General features: G+C 51.7%; 1 protein-coding gene across 1 annotated transcript in view; it reads right to left on the reverse strand.

The window, feature by feature from the left end:
- Positions 1-225: 225 nt before the first annotated feature.
- The window catches only part of RYR2 (ryanodine receptor 2), a 3,458,987-nt gene continuing 3,436,914 nt past the window's right edge, over positions 226-22,298 (reverse strand). The window contains exon 103 of the mRNA XM_085612346.1: positions 226-879. Within this exon, the coding sequence (XP_085468472.1) occupies positions 784-879 (96 nt within the window). The 3' untranslated portion in view covers positions 226-783. The remainder of the gene's footprint in view (positions 880-22,298) is intronic.

A 22,298-nucleotide genomic window follows, 5' to 3' on the forward strand; every position in this document is an offset into this window, starting at 1 on the left:
TAGAAAAAGATTCATAAAGTTGCAGTGTTGCATCTGAGCATTACCAAAAATAAGAGAAAGAGCTAAGGAGGCAGGGAAGTGTGGATTTAACTTGATGAGGAGATCCTACTTTTTTGTCCTGAGACATGCCACATATGGTCTTCTTAAAATAAATAGTGAGACTGCAGGCCGATAACACTGCCCCTCCGAAAGCCCCGATCGATTCCCACCCACCCAGGCCCCATCGAAAGAAAAAAAAGAAAAATATCTAATTTTAAAATAAAATGCCTGGAAATAAGGAAAAGATAAGATGACATGCACTCATCTTCTGCATAGCTCAACCCACATATAGTAAGGCACTATTTCCCCCATTGCAGCTTGAACAATATCGCTCCTTCGTGGATGATGAAATAAACAGAATGAATGCGCGTGGCGATTCCATTTTCTTTCACAAACCGCCATTTAAAGGGAGTCTCACACAGGCTTGGAAACTGTCCGCGAGTGTGTGCATGTTCAATAAAAGTATCTATGTGTCCTGTTTTTGCAGTGTCAAGCTTTTTTTTTCTTCCCCTCCCCCAGGACACTTCAACAGTGAGATATCCATGGCACTGTCATTTTCCGAGCCAATGTATCTGGAAAATGAAAGCCGGAAGGAAGGCTGTCCAAAGCATGCCTTTCTGCTCAGGAAAAGCACCCGGCGGGCTCAAGCGTATCTTGAAATCTTTCTTGCATGTGCACTCCTCGGTGAGCTTGGAAGCTGCGTGCGTCCTTCCAGTTCTCTGAACACGGGGTCCAGACCTGTGCTTAATTGAGCTGGTCTTCATACTGTTTGCGGAAGCAGTCCCCAGCAGGAAAGAACTCCCAGCAGCGTTCTTGATACATCTTCCATACACAAGATTCCTGTAGAATAAATTGGACATAATCAGAAAGCTTAACAGTACATTAGTTCTGCAGACAAATGTCCTTTGTTGTAAATCTAATGACAAATAGCATGCTGCAGACAAAATGTGTTGAATATATTTCCGAATTGGCCAATCTTATCACTTATCATACATGTTTTGCTAACACTACCAGCTTCAACAGACACATATTACAACTTGCAAAAATAGAAGGCAATTTATTCTAGCTTTAACTTGCTGACATATACATCGCAAGCCTGGGGGATAATAAACAAGGTACAGGCATAGGAGGCCCAGAAGGGTGCAGGTTGCAGAGCGATATGACACAATTAGTGCCCATTGGGGCATGCCTGCGTTTGCATGCATTACCACAAACAAATTCGACCTACTCACTTTGCAATGCTCAGCAAATGCAATAGTTAACTAGCATTAAGGATTTACTATATTTTGCACAACACCATTAATATCAGCTAACACCAAAACAGGACCTACCATGCAAAAAAATGCAATAGCACAGTACAATAAAAGCAAAAGGTGTAATAAAGTAATGCACGTCTTGACCTTTACAAAACCAAAAATATATAGTAAATGGGTTGTGTAAGAGCTGGGGGTCTCTAGTTGGCAGAGGTAGGTACCTTTGACCAAATAGGGACCCTTGCTTTTAGTCAGGGTAAGGGGATACACACTTTAGATAACCCCTGCTCACCCCCTTGGTAGCTTGGCACGAGCAGACAGGCTTATCCCAAAGGCAATGTGTAAAGTATTTGAAGCAACACTCACAGTAACACAGTGAAAACACCACAAATGGACACCACACCAGTTTAGAAAAATAAAATATCTTTATCTAAACAAAACAAGACCAAAACGACAAAAATCCAACATACAGATACACAGTAGAATGTCTTTAAAAAGGTTGTTGCAAAAATAAAATTGTAGATGATCAATGTAACACTTAGGGGTCTAGTAGAATGGCGGTCGGATGGCCACCACCGGGCCGGCGGTGGCAACCGCCGGTCCGGCGGCAGTCATCCACCCGCGATCGCAACCCAGAAAACCGCCGGTCCCATTAGCATGGCGGTGACGACCACGGCGGTGAGATTTTACGCCCACCACTTTTCCGCCGGTAACAGTCCGCACACTTGCCTGGCGTGCGGAGCTGGACCACTAAAATGGGCCCAGTGCACGGCCAGGCTCCGCCGGCATGATTATGATGCCGGCGGTGGCCAGCCTTTCCGCGGCGGTGGAACCGCCATGGAAAGGCATGCGGAGAATGTCTCCGGGGGCCCATTGCGGGCCCATAATGTGTTTGGGGGGTGTGGGTGCTACCCCCCTACATGTCCCTGTACCAGATGGCAGGCACTGCTCCACGTAGTGCAGGGATATAATGGACATGCCTTTTTGGACATCGCGGCGGAGCTGCTGGCAGCAGCAAGCGCCGCAATGTTAAAAGCCGCAATCGTACCACCGCGGTCGGATTTTGACTGCAGAGCATACTAATTGGACCGGCAGTTATGCCGCGGTCCTAGCGGGTGGTGTTTTCCCGCCACTATGGCGGTCAGAGTGCTTTTCCAACCGCCATCCTAATAGACCCCCAAGTCTCAAAGTACATGGGATGCGTAACGCAAAACAAACAAAAAGGGTAGCAGAGAAGATGATACTTTGGTTCTTCCTGTGCTCCGTTTCCGATGCGACAAGATGGCGCCTCAATGCATTGCGGTGATCTGGTGGGATGAGTCAAGATGACGTCTTTGGCGCGATGCAACAACGTGGAGGCAAAATTGGCGGTTTCCTGAGCCGCGACAGGCCCTGTGACAAGAATCTCCGGTGATGCGACGGTGATCAGCGGCGGCGGCGACACACTTCCTCAGCGATGCAACAGCAGCTGCTGCGGCGGTGACACGCTTCTCCCTCGTTGCGTCGCGCTTACAGCTCCCAACAGCCAAGGGCCTCACACACAGTTACAGGCACTCCTGGAAGGCTAGAACTCCGAGCAAGGAAGTTCAGGGAAGCTGGGGGTGAAGTCCTTTTGGTCCTGGGACTTCAGAAACAGAAGGCCAGCTCTTCTCAGGCCCTTGGGGACTTTTCTTCAGATGGACACAGCACACAGCAATTTCCTTCTTCAAGCAGGGGACAAGGCACACAGCAAAGTCCCTTGGTCCTCTCTTCAGTAGAAACAGCAAATTGCAGGCCAACCCCAGACACACAGCAAGGGCAGTACTTCTCCTCAGTCTCTTCAGCTGATCTTCTTTGGCAGGGATTCCTCTTGATCACAAAGTAGTCTCCCTTTCAGGGGTGTCAGCTCTCATATTTATACCCCAAAAGTCTTTGTTCTCTATGTGTGAGGGGTCCTGGACCCAGTCCAAAACAGTTCTGGGTGCACTCTGCCAGTGCACAACTTCTTCCTTTGTCAGTGTGGACCAGGGTCTTCAGACACACCGCAGGAGGTGGAGCCAGCATTGTGGAAGGCAGGCACAGCCCTATTCAAGCCCAGGTGCTACTCCTCCCACCACTCCAAATGCAGATCGGCCTATTCAGCCTAGTGCTGACTCATCCAGACTCCTGGAGCCACCTCAGCCGTGTCACTCACAAACCAGACAGTCAATCCACAAAAAGGCAGAGGCACACAGAAAGGTTGAACAAGAAAATAGCCACTTTCTAAAAGTGCTATTTTCAAACACAGAATTTAAAAATCATCCTTCCTAAAAGATCTGTTATTAAATTCTGAGTTCAGGGATACCAGATTCCAAGTTTCTATCTCACTCCTATGGGAAGATATGCTGGTAATATGTTACACAGCATTTCCCATTCTGTCCTATCAGCAAGATATCCTTTCAATAGTGAAAAACGAAATTGTCAGTATTTCACTATCAGGACATGTTACACACACTAGTACATGTCCTACCTTTCACATACAGTGCACCCTGCCCAAGGGGGTACTTTGGGCCTACCATAGGGGTGTCCTATGTGTAAGAAAAGGGAAGGGTAAGGCCTGGCTAGTGGGTGCACTGGCCAGGTTGACATGGCAGTTAACAACTGCACACAGGCGCTGCGGTGGCAGGCCTGAATAATCTTTTCAGTGCTACTCATGTGGGTGGCACAATCAGTGCTGCAAGCCCACTAGTAGCATTTGAGTTACCAGCCCCGGCACACTCAGTGCACTTTACTAGGGGCCTACTGGTAAAACAAATATACCAATCATGGATAACCAATCACAATAACAATTTACACAGAGAGCATATGCACTTTAGCACTGATCAGCAGTGGTAAAACGCCCAGAGTTTTAAAGCCAACAACCACAGGTCAGGAAAAGGAAGGAGGAAGAAGCAAAAAGTTTGGGGCTAACCCTGCAAAAAGGGCCATTTCCAACAGGTTGCATTATTACCCATATATGTTAAAGGCTAAATCTGACAGTGAAAAGCAGCATGATGCGATGCCGGGAAACGCATCATTGTTAACTCCTCAAACCAAGTGCAAATTGTCAGCCACCTTTGAATGGTATTGTACAGAGTGTATCATTGTTTCACAATTCAAGATTGCTGCAACACTTAGAATTAAAGTGTGATGGCCATCTAAGAATGGTATAGTACAGCCCTGTGACATTAATTTACTATTACAAAATTGTTGACATGTTTTGGTTCAACGTGTTGCCTGTCGAACAACTTACTTACCTTCGGTAACGATATATCTGTAAGAAACATTAGTTAGTTAGATTCCTCACCTTAGAATATCCCCAGGCGTCAGGCTGGATCCGGAAAGATTTTTCATCAGCAATACCCTTGCGCGTCGCAAGGCGTCCTTCGTCGGCGTCGTGCGCCAGGATGATGTCGTTGGAGTACTTAGACGCCGCCCTCACACGCTGACGTCAGTTCTTGTACATAGCTTTCCGTGCCAGGAACGCAGAGCCATGCAAGAGACCGACACTGGTGCCAAATAATTCTAGGGCCCTGAAAGGGATAACCTCAACCCTAGAAATCTGTTCGCAGAACGGGGAGGATGGGTGGGTCGGTGAGGAATCTAACTAACTAATGTTTCTTACAGATATATCGTTACCGAAGGTAAGTAACTTGTTCATCTGAAAGAAACACGTTAGTTAGAATCCTCACCTTAGAATAGATACCCCAGCAATACCAACGCAAATGGTGGGTATGCGAACAAAGATCACATCAGAAAGTCCTGGAGAACAGAACGGCCAAAGAAGCCATCTCTCCGGACTTGGCTGTCCAGGCAATAATGTTTAGCAAACGTGTGCAGCGAGGCCCACGTTGCTGCCTGACAGATGTCCTGCAAGGGGACACCCCGGCCCAGGGCAGTTGTCGCCGCTGTGGCCCGAGTGGAATGGGCCCTCAGCCTTACAGGAGGTTCCTTTTTAGCCAAGGAGTAACCAGCTTTCATTCACAAAACGACCCACAGAGAGATGGGTTGCTTGTGCACCGCCCGCCCCTTCTTAGTGCCCTTGCAGCCAACAAAGAGTTGGTCGTCCACCCGGAACTGCTTGGTGCTGTCCAAATAAAAGGACAGCGCCCGTTTTGGGTCCAGACGGTGGAGCCTCTCTTCCTCTTTCGAAGGATGCGGAGGCGGAAAGAAGGTGGGCAACGTAACAGACTGCCCGATGTGAAAGGCAGTTACCACCTTAGGGAGAAAGGAAGGAAGAGTCCTGAGAACAACTTTGTCCAGATGGACAGAAAGGAAATGAGGCTTAGAAGAGAGAGCCTGGAGCTCACTCACCCTTCTAGCAGAGGTGATGGCTACCAGGAAAGCAGTCTTAAGCGTCAAGTGACGAAGGAGACCATTATGAAGTGGCTCAAACGGAGAGCACATCAGAAACGTCAAGACCAGATTCAAATACCACTGAGGCATTACAAAAGGGACAGGAGGAAACATGTGAGTAATGCCCTTAAAGAAGCGAGAAACAACAGGGGATTTGAAAAGAGAAGGCTGAACAGGAAGCCGTAAGAAAGCAGAAATAGCAGAAAGATAACCTTTTAGGGTGCCCAGAGCAGAGCCCTGCTGGGCCATGGATAGAAGAAAGAGGAGAACCTCAGAAAGAGGGGTGGAAAGGAAATCCACAGCCTTTGCTGTGCACGATGCCACAAATTTGTTCCACCTGCAGGCGTATACCGATTTTGTGGAGGGATGCCTGGCTGCCAGAATAACATTATAGACCTCAGGAGGCAAGTCAAATGGCATCAACTGCCGCCGCTCAATCTCCACGCATGGAGGTGGAGGCTGGACAAGTTCGGTGGAGGACCGTCCCCTGCTGCTGTGACAGAAGGTCCTCCTGAAGAGGCAGTCGTATCAGGGGATCGATCGACAGACTGAGTAGCTCGGGATACCAGAATCTTCATGCCCAATCCGGAGCCACAACGATGACTTGGGTCGTGCTTGATCTTCTTCAGCACTCTGGGCAGAAGTGGTATAGGCGGAAAGGTGTACAACAGACCGCAACTCCACTCGCGACGAAAGGCGTCCCCGAGCGAGTGCCGCCTTGGAAACGGCAACACGCAGAACTGCTGACATTGCGCGTTCTCTTCGGTGGCGAATAGATCTAATCAAGGCTCTCCCCACTCCCGAAAGAGGCCTTGCGCCACGTCCGAGTTTAGACGCCATTCGTGATCCATCATGCACCGGCGGCTGAGTTCATCTGCTCTGGCCTTCAGAGAGCCCGCCAGATGTTGAACCACCAGGGTGATGCCCTGATGTTCCAGCCATGCCAGAGGCGCAGAGCCTCCTGACAAAGGGTTCACAACTCCACTCCAGGTTTCCCCGATGCTGGGCCCACTGAAACTTCAGGTCCCACTGCAGATCCCGCATTCGCCACCTGGCGTGATGCACCAACAGGATGCAGGAGGCTATCAGACCCAGAAGCCGCAGCACCAACCTGACCGAAACCCGGGATAGAGGCCGAAAGATGGGAATCAGAGCCTGAATATCCCAGACCGTCTGATCCGGAGGATAGGCCCGGAACTGCGCCGAGTCCAGAACCGCTCCGATGAAGAGGAGCTGCTGGGAGGGACTCAGATGCGACTTCGGCATGTTGATTGAGAACCCCAGCGAATGCAAGAGGTCTGCTGTAGTCTGGAGGTGGGAGACGACTGCCTGAGGCGAGCCCGCTTTCAACAACCAGTCGTTGAGATAGGGGAAGACTGAAACCATTAATCTGCGCAGATGAGCTGCGACCACCGCCATCACTTTCGTGAACACCCGAGGGGCACTGGTGAGGCCGAAGGGGAGCGCGGTAAACTGAAAATGCTCCTGGTCCACTGTGAATCGCAGGTAACGACGGTGGGCCGGCAGGACGGGGATGTGGAAGTAAGCGTCCTGCAAGTCCAATACTACCATCCAGTCTCCAGGTTCTAGGGCAGTCAGAACCAGAGCTACAGTGAGCATCTTGAACTTCTCCTTCGGGAGGAAGGTGTTGATGCTCCTGAGGCCCCCTTTGCCCTTCTTGGGAACCAGAAAGTAGTGGGAATAACAACCACAACCTACTTCTGAACTAAGAAAGTGCTTGATGGCCCCCTTAGCCAAGAGGGCCGTAACTTCCTCCTGCAGAAGTTACAAGTGATCTCCCGAAATGCGGTGGCACTGCGGTGGCATGGCTGGAGGGGTCGCCTCGAAGGGGAGGGAGTAGCTCCTTCAGACGATTTGCAGCACCCACCTGTCCGATGTGATGGTACGCCAGTGGAGCAGGTGATGGCGAACTCTGCCTCCCACTGGCGTGGAATGGGCCTGAAAGCTCGGACTAGGAGGGATTTGAGGCGCATGCTGCTGGGGTAGATGTGGACAGACCGGCACGTTATCCCCCAGTACCACCTCGGCGGAATCCACGTCCACACGGAGGTTGGTTCTGCGACCTGTGGCTAGTCGGACGTGAGGTGGCGCCCCTTCCTTGGCCACGAAAGGGACGAAAAGTGGAAGTTTGCGGGCGCGGGGCCGAGAGGCCCAAGAACTTGTCCGTAGCCCTGGAGTCCTTAAAGCGCACCAGCGCACTATCCACTTTGTCGCCAAAAAGGCGACTGCCATCGAAGGGCATGTCCATGAGGGTGCTCTGGACATCCCCAGAAAAACTCGTGGACCGTAGCCAGGCGTGGCGACGAAGCGCCACTGTGGTCGACATTGTCCTACCCAGCGAGTCCGTAGTGTCCAGTCCACATTGGATTGCATGCCGTGCTGCATCCCGCCCCTCGGCAAGAGCCTGGGTGAGCCGTGTCCGGGCCTCCTCCGGACACTGGGGCAGCACGTCCTTCACTGTATCCCACAGGGAGTGGGAGTAACGGCCCAAGAGACAAGCGGTGTTAATAGACCGCAGTCCCAAACTAAGGGAGGAGAACAGCTTCTTACCAAACTGTTCTAGTCTCTTGGATTCCTGATCCGGGGGAGCGGACGGGAAGGAGGTCTGGGAAGTAGAGGCCTGGATAACCAGGCTCTCGGGTGTGGGGTGCATGGACAGAAAACTGGGGTCCCCCGGTGCAGGGCGGTGGCGCCGGGCCACGTTCCGGTACACAGGAGGTACTGTGGAGGGCTTGGACCAGGTGCCCTTCAGAAGGTCCACCAGTGCTTCATTAAACTGCAGCAGAGGCTCCGCGTAGCTTGCTGATGGTTGGAGCACTTCTGTGAGGAGGTTAGTCCTCACGGCCACAGCAGGTAGCTCCAGCCCAAGGGCTTCGGCCGCCTTGCGAAGCACCACAGAAACTGCAGCACCTTCCTCTGAAGCCACGGTCGGAGGAGAGATGAAGCCAGTGTCAGGGGAGGTGTCAAGACCACTGGCATCTCCCAGCTCATCTGCCCAGTCCTGTGATAACTGGCCCTGCCGGGCCAGAGGGTCTTCAGACCCCTCCCAGTCATCGCCGTCATCCGATTCCTGGTAGACAGGTGGAATGATCAGAGCCAGACGGAAGATGAAATTGCCACCTATCGGCGCCGGACGGCGCCGCTCCGATGCTGAGCCTGGACCGGGACTGAACCGGGGAACAGCGTTGTCCGAACACGGCGCCGAGGCCTGGATCCAGCGGGGACCTGTGGCGTCGGGACCAGAGTCAACGAAGGCACTGGGGCCGGAGCCGCCGGCTCGCTAGGCCTCCCAGTCGAGCTCGCGCGGCCCGAAGAAGCACCGGCAGGCGTCGACGGCGGAGCCAGGCCTCTCATGGACGAGAGGAAGGCACTGATCTCCGCCGGAGTCGCGTCAGTCCCAGGGACCGGCAGGTATGGGGATGAACGTGACTCCTGCGGCTCCGACGGAGCCGCGTGGGTGGTACCACCCAAACCCTCAGCCGAGTCGCTCGACCGGCGAGGGGAGCCCGAAGAGCGATGTTGCCTCTTGGACTTCTTACTATGCTTTGACTTACCCAAAGACTTGGAACCAGACGAGTGGTGATGGCTGCGGCTCCGCGACTGGTCCCTTGACCTCCTCCACGACCGCGACCGTGAACGGCGCGGAGCCGACTGCCGGAGCTCAAGTAGTTAGCCTTCGAAGTCAAGGCCCGGCAGTCGAGGCACGGCTAGGCATCGTGGTCGGCCCCAAGGCAGTAGAGGCACCGGCGGTGGTGGTCCGTAACCGACATCAGTCGGTGACAGGGGTCACAAGGATTAAAACCAGGCATCCTACCGGCACCAGAGTCAAGTCGACGAGAATAGACCAAAAGAGTCCAAAAAGTTTAGTCAAAAAATGACTAAAAAGGTATGCTCTTCCCGGATCGGCGCTGTCTGGCGCGTAAAAAAGAAGAACTGACGTCAGCGCGCAAGGGCGGCGTCTAAGTACTCCGATGACGTCATCCCGGCGCACACGACGGACGCGGAGCCGCAGACGACGCCTAGCGACACGCAAGGGTATTGCTGACGAAAAATCTTTCCGGATCCAGCCTGACGCCTGGGGATATTCTGAGGTGAGGAATCTAACTAACGTGTTTCTTTCAGATAAGTTTTTTACTGGTTTTACTGCTGTGTAGCATGTGCAGTACCTAGTGCTCAGTTTGAGGTTTGGGCTGAGAGCATTGGTATGCCCCTGTGCCACACTGCTTCTCAATGCCAGTTTTACTCCTTTATGACATTTAGGTAGCATGATACATTTCCAAAATATCCTAAATGTGGTGACCATCTTGGAAAGGGAAACCAAATATACAATGCGTACAATTATTTTTAAAGATGGCTGCCAGGTGTTTCATGTAAGGACTACGGGCCTCATTTATAAGTTTTTGCTGTAGGGCAGTGCCATAGGCCTTCCTGCTGCGCTGCCCTATGGTAAAAGAAAAGGGCAGGAATGCGCCGTATCTATCAGATACGGCGCATTCCTGTCCTTTTCCCCTGCGCTGGCGCACAATCGGCTGCCGTGTGCCAACACAGGCTCCTGTGCACCATTGTAAAAGGGTGCCTGCGGTGCGGGGATGATTATTTTTGTGCAGGAAGGGAAACCTTCCAACACAAAAACAATCTCAAGAGTATTTTTCCTCCTTCTATGTGTGCTGCATGCAGCACACATAGAAAAAGGAAAAACGAGGCGAAATAAAGATATTTCTCTTTGTTGTGCCTCCCTTATGCCTCCCCTAGGGAGGCGTAAATTTTTTGGCACTGCCTCAGAGTTACGATTTCTCGTCTATCTAGGGTCTTACAAAAAGCCATGGATGTTGCTGGGGATGCCCCCAGCAATACCCATTGCATGCCCGTTTAAAGCAGAAAACTGTGTTAAAGGAAACAATATTTACAAGGCTGCCAAAGAAAAGTGGCTTAGTGCTGCCTGGTAAATATGGAGCAGACTCCTGCGCCACTGGAGCGTCACAAAAAGTGGATCTTTTTAAGAAAACAATGTTAGTATATATGTTATACTATTTTTTCGGCGTAGTTGTGGTTTAAACTCTTGAAATCTCTTCAGCTTCTATCCACTGCACTCAGCTTTGGTGCTCTACCTGGCTTCTACCATTTGATCATTACCTGTATGTGTGAAAACATAAGATATTAATATGTAAATGTAAATTAATTGATAAGTCAGACATTGTGTGATGTCACACAAATGCAGAAAAATAGAGAAGGAGTTGACATATGCAAAAGAAACCAAGGGGCATATTTACAAGTTGGCGATAAAAAATTATCGCCGCTTTTGCGGCCGTTTTCGGGCGAAAAGCGGCGATAATTTTTTTGCCTAATTAGCAAGGCCACGCTAACACGTGAAACCTTGCTTTAGCGAGGGGATTCCTAACGCCCCGCTTTGCATCTCTAATGAGATGCAAAGTGGGTGGACCTGACCTAACATGACAGGAGAAATGTCGTCATCAAGCCCCACGCTATGAAGCATAGCGTCAGGAAAAGTAGCGATAACCCCTGTTATCGCTACTTTCCTTACGCCTGCTTCAGGACTGACTTAGCCATGATATCCTATGGAAGGTGGATATCATGGCTAAGTTTGTGAGTCCCTATCAGCAAGCTAACTCCACACTACGTGAGATTTTCGCTGGGTTTCCAGCGATAATCTCACGTTAGGCAGTTAGCATGAGGATTTTTATCGCTGAGGAGATAAGCGTTGCTAATAGCACGCTATCTCAGCGATAAAAATCCATGTTACCCGGCGATAATTATCCTCACGCTAAGAGCGCTGAGCGTTAATTATCGCCGGTTGTTGCTGATATGCCCCCAAGTCACAACTAAATTTAAAATGAAAAAACTAAAGTATTAAATTAAACAAATAAAATAAAACATGACTGAGAAAATCTCTAAGTGACTTTCAGGGCTCTGACTGGGACCTGGACATGAACTTAGGCATCCTTTTTAGTATACTGAATCAAAATGAAATGAGGGCTTACCCAGCTTGTTTCTTTTCATATGCTGTAAGACTAAAATATGGAGAAAACGTATGTCCAGCAGGGAGCTGGGACCATCTACTTGCAGCTTCATCTGTCATTACACTGGGATACATTTTTAGCAGCATGCATGCTTGGCACTGAGGAGGTCTGGTATGAGCGTTATGGCTTCAGAGGAGAGCACCAAACCACACATGAGCACTGTTAGATCTGGGGGTCTCTAGTTGGCAGAGGTAAGTACCTTAGACCAAATAGGGACCCTTGCTTCTAGTCAGGGTACAGGGACACACACGGTAGATAACCCCTGCTCACCCTCTAGGTAGCTTGGCTCGAGCAGACAGGCTTATCCCCAAGGCAATGTGTAAAGTATTTGCACGTAATTACCACAATGACCCCCCTTGTACACCACAAACTTAGACCACACAGGTGAGTATATCCAAAATATAGCTTTATCTAGTTTCAGCAGTAAAGATCTATTATCATAGCATTGCACTTTAATCTTCTGTTTCTCTTTTAGCTTTCTTGGATCGCTAGGTACGCAAAATAATTAGTCTCTAGTCTCTTGTGAGCGTTAGGTGTCAAAAAGAATATGGCTTTAGACTCTCAGCACGGAAAACACCTTTTTAGCTATGCCCCTGCGCTTATAATTGAAGCGCTCCTCGCCGGCTGCTCCTCCAGGCAAATGCACCCCGGGCGTTGGTCTCCGGGCCCCACAAACTATGCGGGACATTCGGGGGTTAAGCGGGCTGTCACAACAGTTACCGATGCTCCCTCTCCCTGCACGGACTCACCAGGCTGCGGGTCGGGGCGCAAGGACTCAGCGCGTCGGAGCCCTTCCTCGGGACAGAGTTCCCGTAGCTCACGGACGGCGGCCAATCAGGTCGCGGCTCCCTCGACGAGCCCCCAGGGACGACGTCAGACGTCACCAGGCCTCCGCCAATCGCAGCGCAGTTCCTCCGGCCAGGCCTCCGCCGTCAACCAATCAGGTCGCGACCTCCTCGCTTCGTTCTTCGCAGTCTGTGGAACGGAGAGGCACAGCTCCTGGACGATCTCGGGCCCCAGGGCCGTGGCGGTGAATTACGGGCAGGATATTTCAAAGCGCCGTAGTACAGGTGCCGATAAGCACGTCGATCTTCTCAGCGCTGCAGCCGGTTCCAGGCACTAATCAGCGCCGCTCTCTCAAGCAAAACAGAGAGCAGACAGCGCACTTCACCGGACACAGCAGAGTCTTGAAGTCTCGGCAACCTTTATATCCCTGGGTTGCCAAACAGGAGGCCAGCTCTTCTCAGGCCCTTGGAGATTCAGAGTTGAAGACACAGCACACAGCAAAGTCTTGTCAGGTCAAGCAGGCAGGGTCACAGCACACAGCAAGGCCCCTTCTCCTCCTCAGCTTCAGTTGCACAGCAGAACTGGTCAGCCCTTAGAGCACACAGCAAGGCAATCTTCCTTTAGTCCTTCAGCAGTCCGTCTTTCAGCAGAGGTTCCTCTTGATTGTAGAATCTAAAAATCTGTTGTCAGGGGTCTTGTACTTATACCCCTAAAAGTCTTTGAAGTCTTTGTGCAAGTGGGTCCTGAGCCCGGTCTGATCCAGTTCTGGGTGTTGCTGGAGCACTTTGTTTTCCTGGCTTCTGCTTTCTTTTCAGAGTGAGGGGCAGAGTCGTCAGCCACCCAGCAGGAGGTGGAGCCAGCAGTGGGGCAGGCAGGCACAGCCCTAATCACTCCCAGGTGCTATCTGCTCCCTCCACTCTACTTGCAAATGTCGCCATTCAGCAAAGGGCAGACTCAGCCAACCTCCTGGGGGATCCCCAGCCCCTGTCAATCTCAAGCCAGACAGTCAATCCACAAGCATGCCCAAGCACACAGAAGGGTCAGACAAGAGAACAGCTACTCTCTAAAAAGCACTATTCTCCAACTCAGGATTTAAAAACAACCTCTCCTAAAAGATGTGTTATTAAATGCTGAGCTCAGGGATATCAAACACTCATGTCTTATCTTGTTCCTATGAGAAGATAGGCGGATAGCCATTGGCACCAGCCTCCCCCATGTTAGCCTATGGAGCAAGATAACCTTGCAGCAGTGAACACACAAAATGGCCGCTGTTCACTACCAGAGCATGATACCTGCACTAGTACATGCTCTACCTTTTACATACACTGCACTCTGCCCAGGGGGGTACCTTGGGCCTTCCATAGGGATGACTGATATGCACAAAAAGGGAAGGGTTAGGCCTAGTCAGTGGGGACACTGACCAGGGGGACATGGCAGTCCGGGGACTGCAGGCAGGCCTGCGGCGGCAGGCCTGAGACACCATTTTAGGGCTACTCATGTGGGTGGCGCAATCAGCGCTGCAGGCCCACTAGTAGCATCTGTCATCACCAGCCCTGGCACACACAGTGCACTTTACTAGGGACTTCAGGGTGATACAAATATGCCAATCAGGTATATCCAATCAATATGATATTTTACACAGGGAGCACTTACACTCTGGCACTGATTAGCAGTGGCAGAGTGTCCAAAGCATCTAAACCAGCAAAAACGAAATCCAGCACAGCATCAAAAATCCAGGAAGTAGAGGCAAAAGATAGGGGAAAAACCCTCGCCAAGGATGTCAGGTCTAACACGTGTCCCCTCCAGCTGAAAGTGGGGAGAACTACCCACCCTCTTGGGAGTTCTCATCACTAAGGCGGAAAAACCTGGACAGACCATCAGCATTGGCGTGTTCTGTTCCGGGACGGTGTTCCACCGTGAAGTTCATTCCCTGTAGGGAGATGGACCACCTCAACAGTTTTGGATTCTCACCCCTCATCTGCATTAACCATCTGAGGGGCCTGTGGTCGGTCTGAACACGGAAGTGAACCCAAACAGGTAGGGCCTCAGCTTCTTCAGGGCCCAGACCACAGCAAATGCTTCCCTTTCAATAGCGCTCCACCTCTGTTCCCTGGGGAGTAGCCTCCTACTAATGAAAGCTACAGGTTGGTCCCCGCCCTCGTCGTCCATCTGTGAGAGTACTGCTCCCACACCTTGCTCTGAAGCGTCTGTTTGCACAATGAACTCACTCGAAAAATCAGGTGCCTTCAGCACTGGCGCTGTGCACATTGCAGTTTTCAGGGCATCAAAAGCAGTTTGACAGGCCTCGGTCCAATTCACTTTCCTGGGCTGATTTCTAGAGGTTAGTTCTGTCAAGGGGGCAACAATGGTGCCGTAACCCTTGATGAACCGTCGGTAATACCCGGTGAGTCCTAGAAAGGCTCTCACCTCTGTCTGCGTCTTGGGGGGTTCCCAAGCCAGAATGGTATCAATCTTCGCCTGTAGGGGCGCCACCTGGCCGCTCCCCACCTGGTGTCCCAAATACACCACTGATCCCTGCCCTATCTGGCACTTACTGGCCTTGACAGTGAGGCCTGCCTTTTGCAGAGCCCTCAACACTTCACAGAGGTGTTGCAAGTGTTCCTCCCAAGTGGAGCTGAACACAGCAATGTCATCCAAGTATGCGGCGCTGAATTGCTCCAGCCCGGTCAGTACCCGGTTGACCACTCTCTGGAAGGTGGCAGGGGCATTTTTCAATCCAAAGGGCATGACGCGAAACTGGAAATGCCCCTCTGGTGTTGAAAATGCCGACCTCTCCTTTGCCCCCTCAGTTAAGGCAATCTGCCAGTACCCCGAAGTCAAATCAAAGGTGCTGAGATACCTGGCAGCTCCCAACCGATCCACGAGCTCATCAGCTCTGGGGATGGGGTGCGCGTCAGTCTTGGTGACCGCATTGAGCCCACGGTAGTCCACGCAAAACCGAAGTTCTGGCGGGTCACCGGGTGTAGCAGCTTTCTTGGGAACTAGGACCACTGGGCTAGCCCAGGGACTGCTGGAGGGCTCAATCACCCCTAACGCCAACATCTTGGAAACTTCTTCCTTGATGCTGGCCCTGACCTTGTCAGCTACTCTGTAAAACTTCTGTTTCACAGGTAGACTATCTCCAGTGTCCACATCATGGACGCACCAATTGGTGACACCTGGGGTCAGGGAGAACAGGGAGGCGAACTGACCCAACACCTGGCGACAGTCTCTCTGCTGTTCTGGGGTCAGGGTGGGCGAGAGGACCACACCATCCACTGACCCGTCTTGCTCCTTGGTTGCCAGGAGGTCAGGGAGAGGATCACAATCCTCTTCCCCACCATCATCTGTAGCCATGAGCATTGTCACTTCAGACCTCTCAAAGTGGGGCTTGAGGCGGTTCACATGCAAGACTCTCAGGGGCTGCCTAGGAGTCTTCATGTTGATCAGGTAGGTCACCTCACTCTTGCGCTCTACCACCTCATATGGCCCGGTCCACTTGTCACGGAGCGCACAAGGCTTCACCGGCGCCATCACCCACACTTTCTGCCCAGGATGAAATTCAACCAGAGTGGTATTCTGGTCGTACCATCTTTTAATCTCCTCCTGGCTGGTTTCTAGGTTCTCCTGAGCGAGCTTCCTGAAGCGCTGCGTCTGGTTACGGATGGCCAGCACATAGCTGATCACATCCTGGGGGGTTTTCCCACGGGATTTCTCCCACCCCTCCTTCACCAGTGTGAGAGGTCCTCTAACAGGGTGGCCATACAGCAGTTCAAAGGGGCTGAAGCCTAAGGACTTCTGAGGCACCTCCCTGTAGGCAAACAACAGGCATGGTAACAAGACGTCCCACTTCCGTCTCATGGGCTCCGCTAGGCCCATAATCATACCTTTCAGGGTGCGGTTGAACCTTTCAACCAACCCATTTCCTTGAGGGTGGTAAGGAGTGGTGAACTTATAAGTTACCCTACACTCCTCCCACAGAGACTTCATGTACCTAGAGATGAAGTTGGTACCCCGGTCGGAAACCACCTCTCTGGGGAACCCCACGCGGGAAAAGATCCCCATCAATGCACGGCCCACCACGGGGGCTGTGATTGTCCTGAGAGGGACTGCTTCCGGGTACCGGGTGGCGTGGTCCACCAAGACCAGGATGAACCTGTTGCCTAAGGCAGTCTTGGGGTCCAGGGGCCCTACGATATCAATGACTACCCGCTCAAAAGGGGTGCTCACCACAGGAAAAGGTTGGAGGGGTGCCACGCACTTTCCTCCGCTCTTACCACTGGCTTGGCATGTTTGGCAAGACTTAGAAAAGGTACTGACGTGCTTCTTCATCTGGGGCCAGTAGAAGTGGGTGACAAGCCTTTGATAGGTCTTGTCTTGCCCCAGATGTCCTGCGAGAGGCACGTCATGAGCCAGACCCAGTAAGAAGTTCCTGAAGCGCTCGGGTACCACCAGCACACGGGCTGCACCGGGCTCAGCAAACTTAGGCTCACTATAAAGTAAGTCATCCTCCCAGTAAATCAAATGTTCCTTGGACCCTAGGCCCGCCGCCTGGTCTGCAGCCTGCTGCCGCACACCAATGAGAGAAGGGCACTCCTTCTGAGCCTGGCAGAATTCCTCCCTGGAGGGACCACCCTCTTGCTGCCAATGGGTCAGCTCAGGCAATTCCCCCAGTTCGGCCACCTGTTCCCCTGTAGGTTCCAGGGCATCCCCCTCAGGTTCTGCTTCCTCCTGGACCGTGGGAACAGTGGGGGCCGGTTTCCCGCGCCCTCTGCCCCTTCCTCTCCTGACAGGTCCCTGGGCCATTGTTCCAGGCTCCGGTTCTACTAATCCACCCTTACTGGCTGTCATGGCACGTGTGGATACACAGATCCACACTGGCAGTCCTAACATCTCCAAGTGAGTTCTGTGCTCTACGTCCTTCCATGGAGAACTCTCCAGGTCGTTATCCAACAGACAATCTACCGGCAAGGCATCACTGACACAGACTTCCAAGGTACCAGAGACTCCCCCCCATGTAAAGGGAACACGCGCCATCTTGCAGAGGCGCACTGAAGTGTCAGCTGCCACTACTGGGCGGAGCACATTGGGAATGACTTGCTCTTCAGACACCCACTGACACCTGACAGATGTCACACTAGCCCCGGTGTCTCTCAGAGCCTCTATCTCCCTCCCATTGATGGTCACCTTTTGCCCGTATTTTTTAGTGTTAGCGGGTATCAAGGTATCCTGGACCATCTCTTGGTTTCCTAAAGAGACATGGGTCATCATAGCTAATCCCTCTTCCCCACTGGAAATCAAATCCCCTCCCAAAGCTACACTAGCTAACCCTGGGACCGGAGCAGCAGCTGGTGCTGGGGGTTTCTTGGGACATTTAGGGGCGATGTGCCCCACTTCCCTACAAACATAGCAAGTAGGCGGTGGTCTGTTATCCTGTCTGCCCTTATGGGGCCAAGACTTCTTAGGCTTGGGGGCTTGGGACTCCTTTTCCTGGGAACTGTTTTGGGGCCCTTTAGAGAACTCCTTATTGTTACCCTTGTCCTCCCCACCTTTCTGCTGGGGACCCTGTCCACCCTTGGCTGGGATACTTACCACCCCTTTGTTGACCCTGGTGCTAGTCCAGCGGTCTGCCTCTTTAGCAAGCTCACTGGGATCAGTTAACTTGCTGTCTAAAACATGCTGGCGCAGCTCTGGAACACATAGACTACTCAAGTGCTCCCAACTAATCAAGTGACACAACCCCACATAATCAGTAACTTTGCTGCCCTTTATCCAACCTTCCAGTGCACGCGTGTACATACTCACACACTCCACCCAAGTACTTGAATCAAGCTTCTTGAAGTTCCTAAACTTCTGGCGGTACTGTTCTGGTGTAAGCCCATACCTGAGGCATAAGGCCTCCTTCATAGTGGGGTAGGTTAAGGTACCTGCTGCTTCTAAGGGTGCTAAGACATCCCTCCCAGATGCCTCAAAATGCTTCCACAAACCTGCCCCCCAACTCTTCTCAGGCACTTCATTCATCTTCAAGGCAAGCTCATAGGATCTAAACCATGCATAGATATCCTCACCCCTCTGATAATTCTGCACCAAATCTTTCGGTATGTATACTTTACCCGCCTGTACTGGTTGTGCGCTGCCACCATTCGGACTGGACTCCACCTGTTTAGCTTTAATGTCCAGCTCCCTCATGCTCAACTCATGAGCCAACTGGAGTTTTCTCTCTTCCAAAGCGAGAGCATTCCTCCTCTCCTCCGCCTTCTTTTCACTGTCAAGGCGCAGTTTCCTCTCTTCTGCTTGAGCTTTGAGCTTAAAAAGTTCAATCTCATGGGCCCTAATCCTCTGATTTTCCTCCAGTTCCTCTGGAGAAAGGCCCCTACTGGAATGGGTGCTGCCAGCCCTAGACGCTGGCCTATTCACTGGCAAATCATCGGATCCAAATCCGTGCTCCGGTGTACCATCCTCTCCAGTAGCTTCTTCTGTCATACCATTTTTGGCCTCCCACCAGGCCCTTAGAGCTTTCTGTAGCTCTGCCGTGTTAGCGCTGCCCTTCACTGGGCATCCAAGCTGTTTGCAGAAATGCATTAGTTGATCCTTCTTATATGTGAGCAACTTTTCTACTTCAAATTGCAATTCCACCTCCTCGCCTACTCCAGTCAGAGACATGATGCTTCCTAGGTCTTCCAAAAACTTTGTGCAATATGTAACTGCTAACTAGACTAGTGATGTACAAAGAATCACTGCAGGTCAAGTGCAAATACTGGTTCTAATCCCACCGCTGCCACCAATGTTAGATCTGGGGGTCTCTAGTTGGCAGAGGTAAGTACCTTAGACCAAATAGGGACCCTTGCTTCTAGTCAGGGTACAGGGACACACACGGTAGATAACCCCTGCTCACCCTCTAGGTAGCTTGGCTCGAGCAGACAGGCTTATCCCCAAGGCAATGTGTAAAGTATTTGCACGTAATCACCACAATGACCCCCCTAGTACACCACAAACTTAGACCACACAGGTGAGTATATCCAAAATATAGCTTTATCTAGTTTCAGCAGTAAAGATCTATTATCATAGCATTGCACTTTAATCTTCTGTTTCTCTTTTAGCTTTCTTGGATCGCTAGGTACGCAAAATAATTAGTCTCTAGTCTCTTGTGAGCGTTAGGTGTCCAAAAGAATATGGCTTTAGACTCTCAGCACGGAAAACACCTTTTTAGCTATGCCCCTGCGCTTATAATTGAAGCGCTCCTCGCCGGCTGCTCCTCCAGGCAAATGCACCCCGGGCGTTGGTCTCCGGGCCCCACAAGCTATGCGGGACGTTCGGGGGTTAAGCGGGCTGTCACGACAGTTACCGATGCTCCCTCTCCCTGCACAGACTCACCAGGCTGCGGGTCGGGGCGCAAGGACTCAGCGCGTCGGAGCCCTTCCTCGGGACAGAGTTCCCGTAGCTCACGGACGGCGGCCAATCAGGTCGCGGCTCCCTCGACGAGCCCCCAGGGACGACGTCAGACGTCACCAGGCCTCCGCCAATCGTAGCGCAGTTCCTCCGGCCAGGCCTCCGCCGTCAACCAATCAGGTCGCGACCTCCTTGCTTCGTTCTTCGCAGTCTGTGGAACGGAGAGGCACAGCTCCTGGACGATCTCGGGCCCCCGGGCCGTGGCGGTGAATTACGGGCAGGATATTTCAAAGCGCCGTAGTACAGGTGCCGATAAGCACGTCGATCTTCTCAGCGCCACAGCCGGTTTCAGGCACTAATCAGCGCCGCTCTCTCAAGCAAAACAGAGAGCAGACAGCGCACTTCACGGGACACAGCAGAGTCTTGAAGTCTCTGCAACCTTTATATCCCTGGGTTGCCAAACAGGAGGCCAGCTCTTCTCAGGCCCTTGGAGATTCAGAGTTGAAGACACAGCACACAGCAAAGTCTTGTCAGGTCAAGCAGGCAGGGTCACAGCACACAGCAAGGCCCCTTCTCCTCCTCAGCTTCAGTTGCACAGCAGAACAGGTCAGCCCTTAGAGCACACAGCAAGGCAATCTTCCTTTAGTCCTTCAGCAGTCCGTCTCTCAGCAGAGGTTCCTCTTGATTGTAGAATCTAAAAATCTGTTGTCAGGGGTCTTGTACTTATACCCCTAAAAGTCTTTGAAGTCTTTGTGCAAGTGGGTCCTGAGCCCGGTCTGATCCAGTTCTGGGTGTTGCTGGAGCACTTTGTTTTCCTGGCTTCTGCTTTCTTTTCAGAGTGAGGGGCAGAGTCGTCAGCCGCCCAGCAGGAGGTGGAGCCAGCAGTGGGGCAGGCAGGCACAGCCCTATTCACTCCCAGGTGCTATCTCCTCCCTCCACTCTACTTGCAAATGTCGCCATTCAGCAAAGGGCTGACTCAGCCAACCTCCTGGGGGATCCCCAGCCCCTGTCAATCTCAAGCCAGACAGTCAATCCACAAGCATGCCCAGGCACACAGAAGGGTCAGACAAGAGAACAGCTACTCTCTAAAAAGTACTATTCTCCAACTCAGGATTTAAAAACAACCTCTCCTAAAAGATGTGTTATTAAATGCTGAGCTCAGGGATATCAAACACTCATGTCTTATCTTGTTCCTATGAGAAGATAGGCGGATAGCCATTGGCACCAGCCTCCCCCATGTTAGCCTATGGAGCAAGATAACCTTGCAGCAGTGAACACACAAAATGGCCGCTCTTCACTACCAGAGCATGATACCTGCACTAGTACATGCTCTACCTTTTACATACACTGCACCCTGCCCAGGGGGGTACCTTGGGCCTTCCATAGGGATGACTGATGTGCACAAAAAGGGAAGGGTTAGGCCTAGTCAGTGGGGACACTGACCAGGGTGACATGGCAGTCCGGGGACTGCAGGCAGGCCTGCGGCAGCAGGCCTGAGACACCATTTTAGGGCTACTCATGTGGGTGGCGCAATCAGCGCTGCAGGCCCACTAGTAGCATCTGTCATCACCAGCCCTGGCACACACAGTGCACTTTCCTAGGGACTTCAGGGTGATACAAATATGCCAATCAGGTATATCCAATCAATATGATATTTTACACAGGGAGCACTTACACTCTGGCACTGATTAGCAGTGGCAGAGTGCCCAAAGCATCTAAACCAGCAAAAACGAAATCCAGCACAGCATCAAAAATCCAGGTAGTAGAGGCAAAAGATAGGGGAAAAACCCACGCCAAGGATGTCAGGTCTAACAAGCACAGACTGCAACCTCCTGCATCACGATCTGTCACCCTGCAGGGACTCCAACATTGCAGAGAAGAATGCAAGTGGTAGCTCTGCTGTCACGCTTCAGTCCGACTGTACCCTTAACTAAGTTTAATTAATGCCCTGGACCGGAGTAGGTGGTAAGGAGCAAAATGTGTACAACGGCTCTTGCTCGGTATCATTTTTGGAGTTTGCAAGCATGCTGCATTCTTAGCTTTGTGGAAATCGGTGCCAAGGTGTGGGAGAGGTTTACAACCAGTTGCACTACTGGCAGACCCAGGGCCTCGTGGGCCTAATGCAATTAAGAAGATGTAGTCTCCAATCTCCCAACTTTGTATTGAAAAGCCCCCTTCAATTGGGATAAATTGGGCCCCTCACACCCCGGGGCCCGGTGCCACTGCAACTGTTGCACAGTTGACAGCAAATCCCCTGGCAGTCAGTACAAATTGAGGCAGATTTAGGGAGCTTTATACAGCACAGCGGGATCCTGAATGGCTGTGACGCTCTATCAAAGTGTAGAACAGCTATTACAAAAAAGTGTTAAGCAGGTGTGCGGTGTCAAGCAATGTTTAACTACATAGACCCAAGTGTAGA

This window comes from Triturus cristatus, chromosome 6, assembly GCF_964204655.1.
Source record: "Triturus cristatus chromosome 6, aTriCri1.1, whole genome shotgun sequence".
Taxonomy (NCBI): Eukaryota; Metazoa; Chordata; class Amphibia; order Caudata; family Salamandridae; genus Triturus; species Triturus cristatus.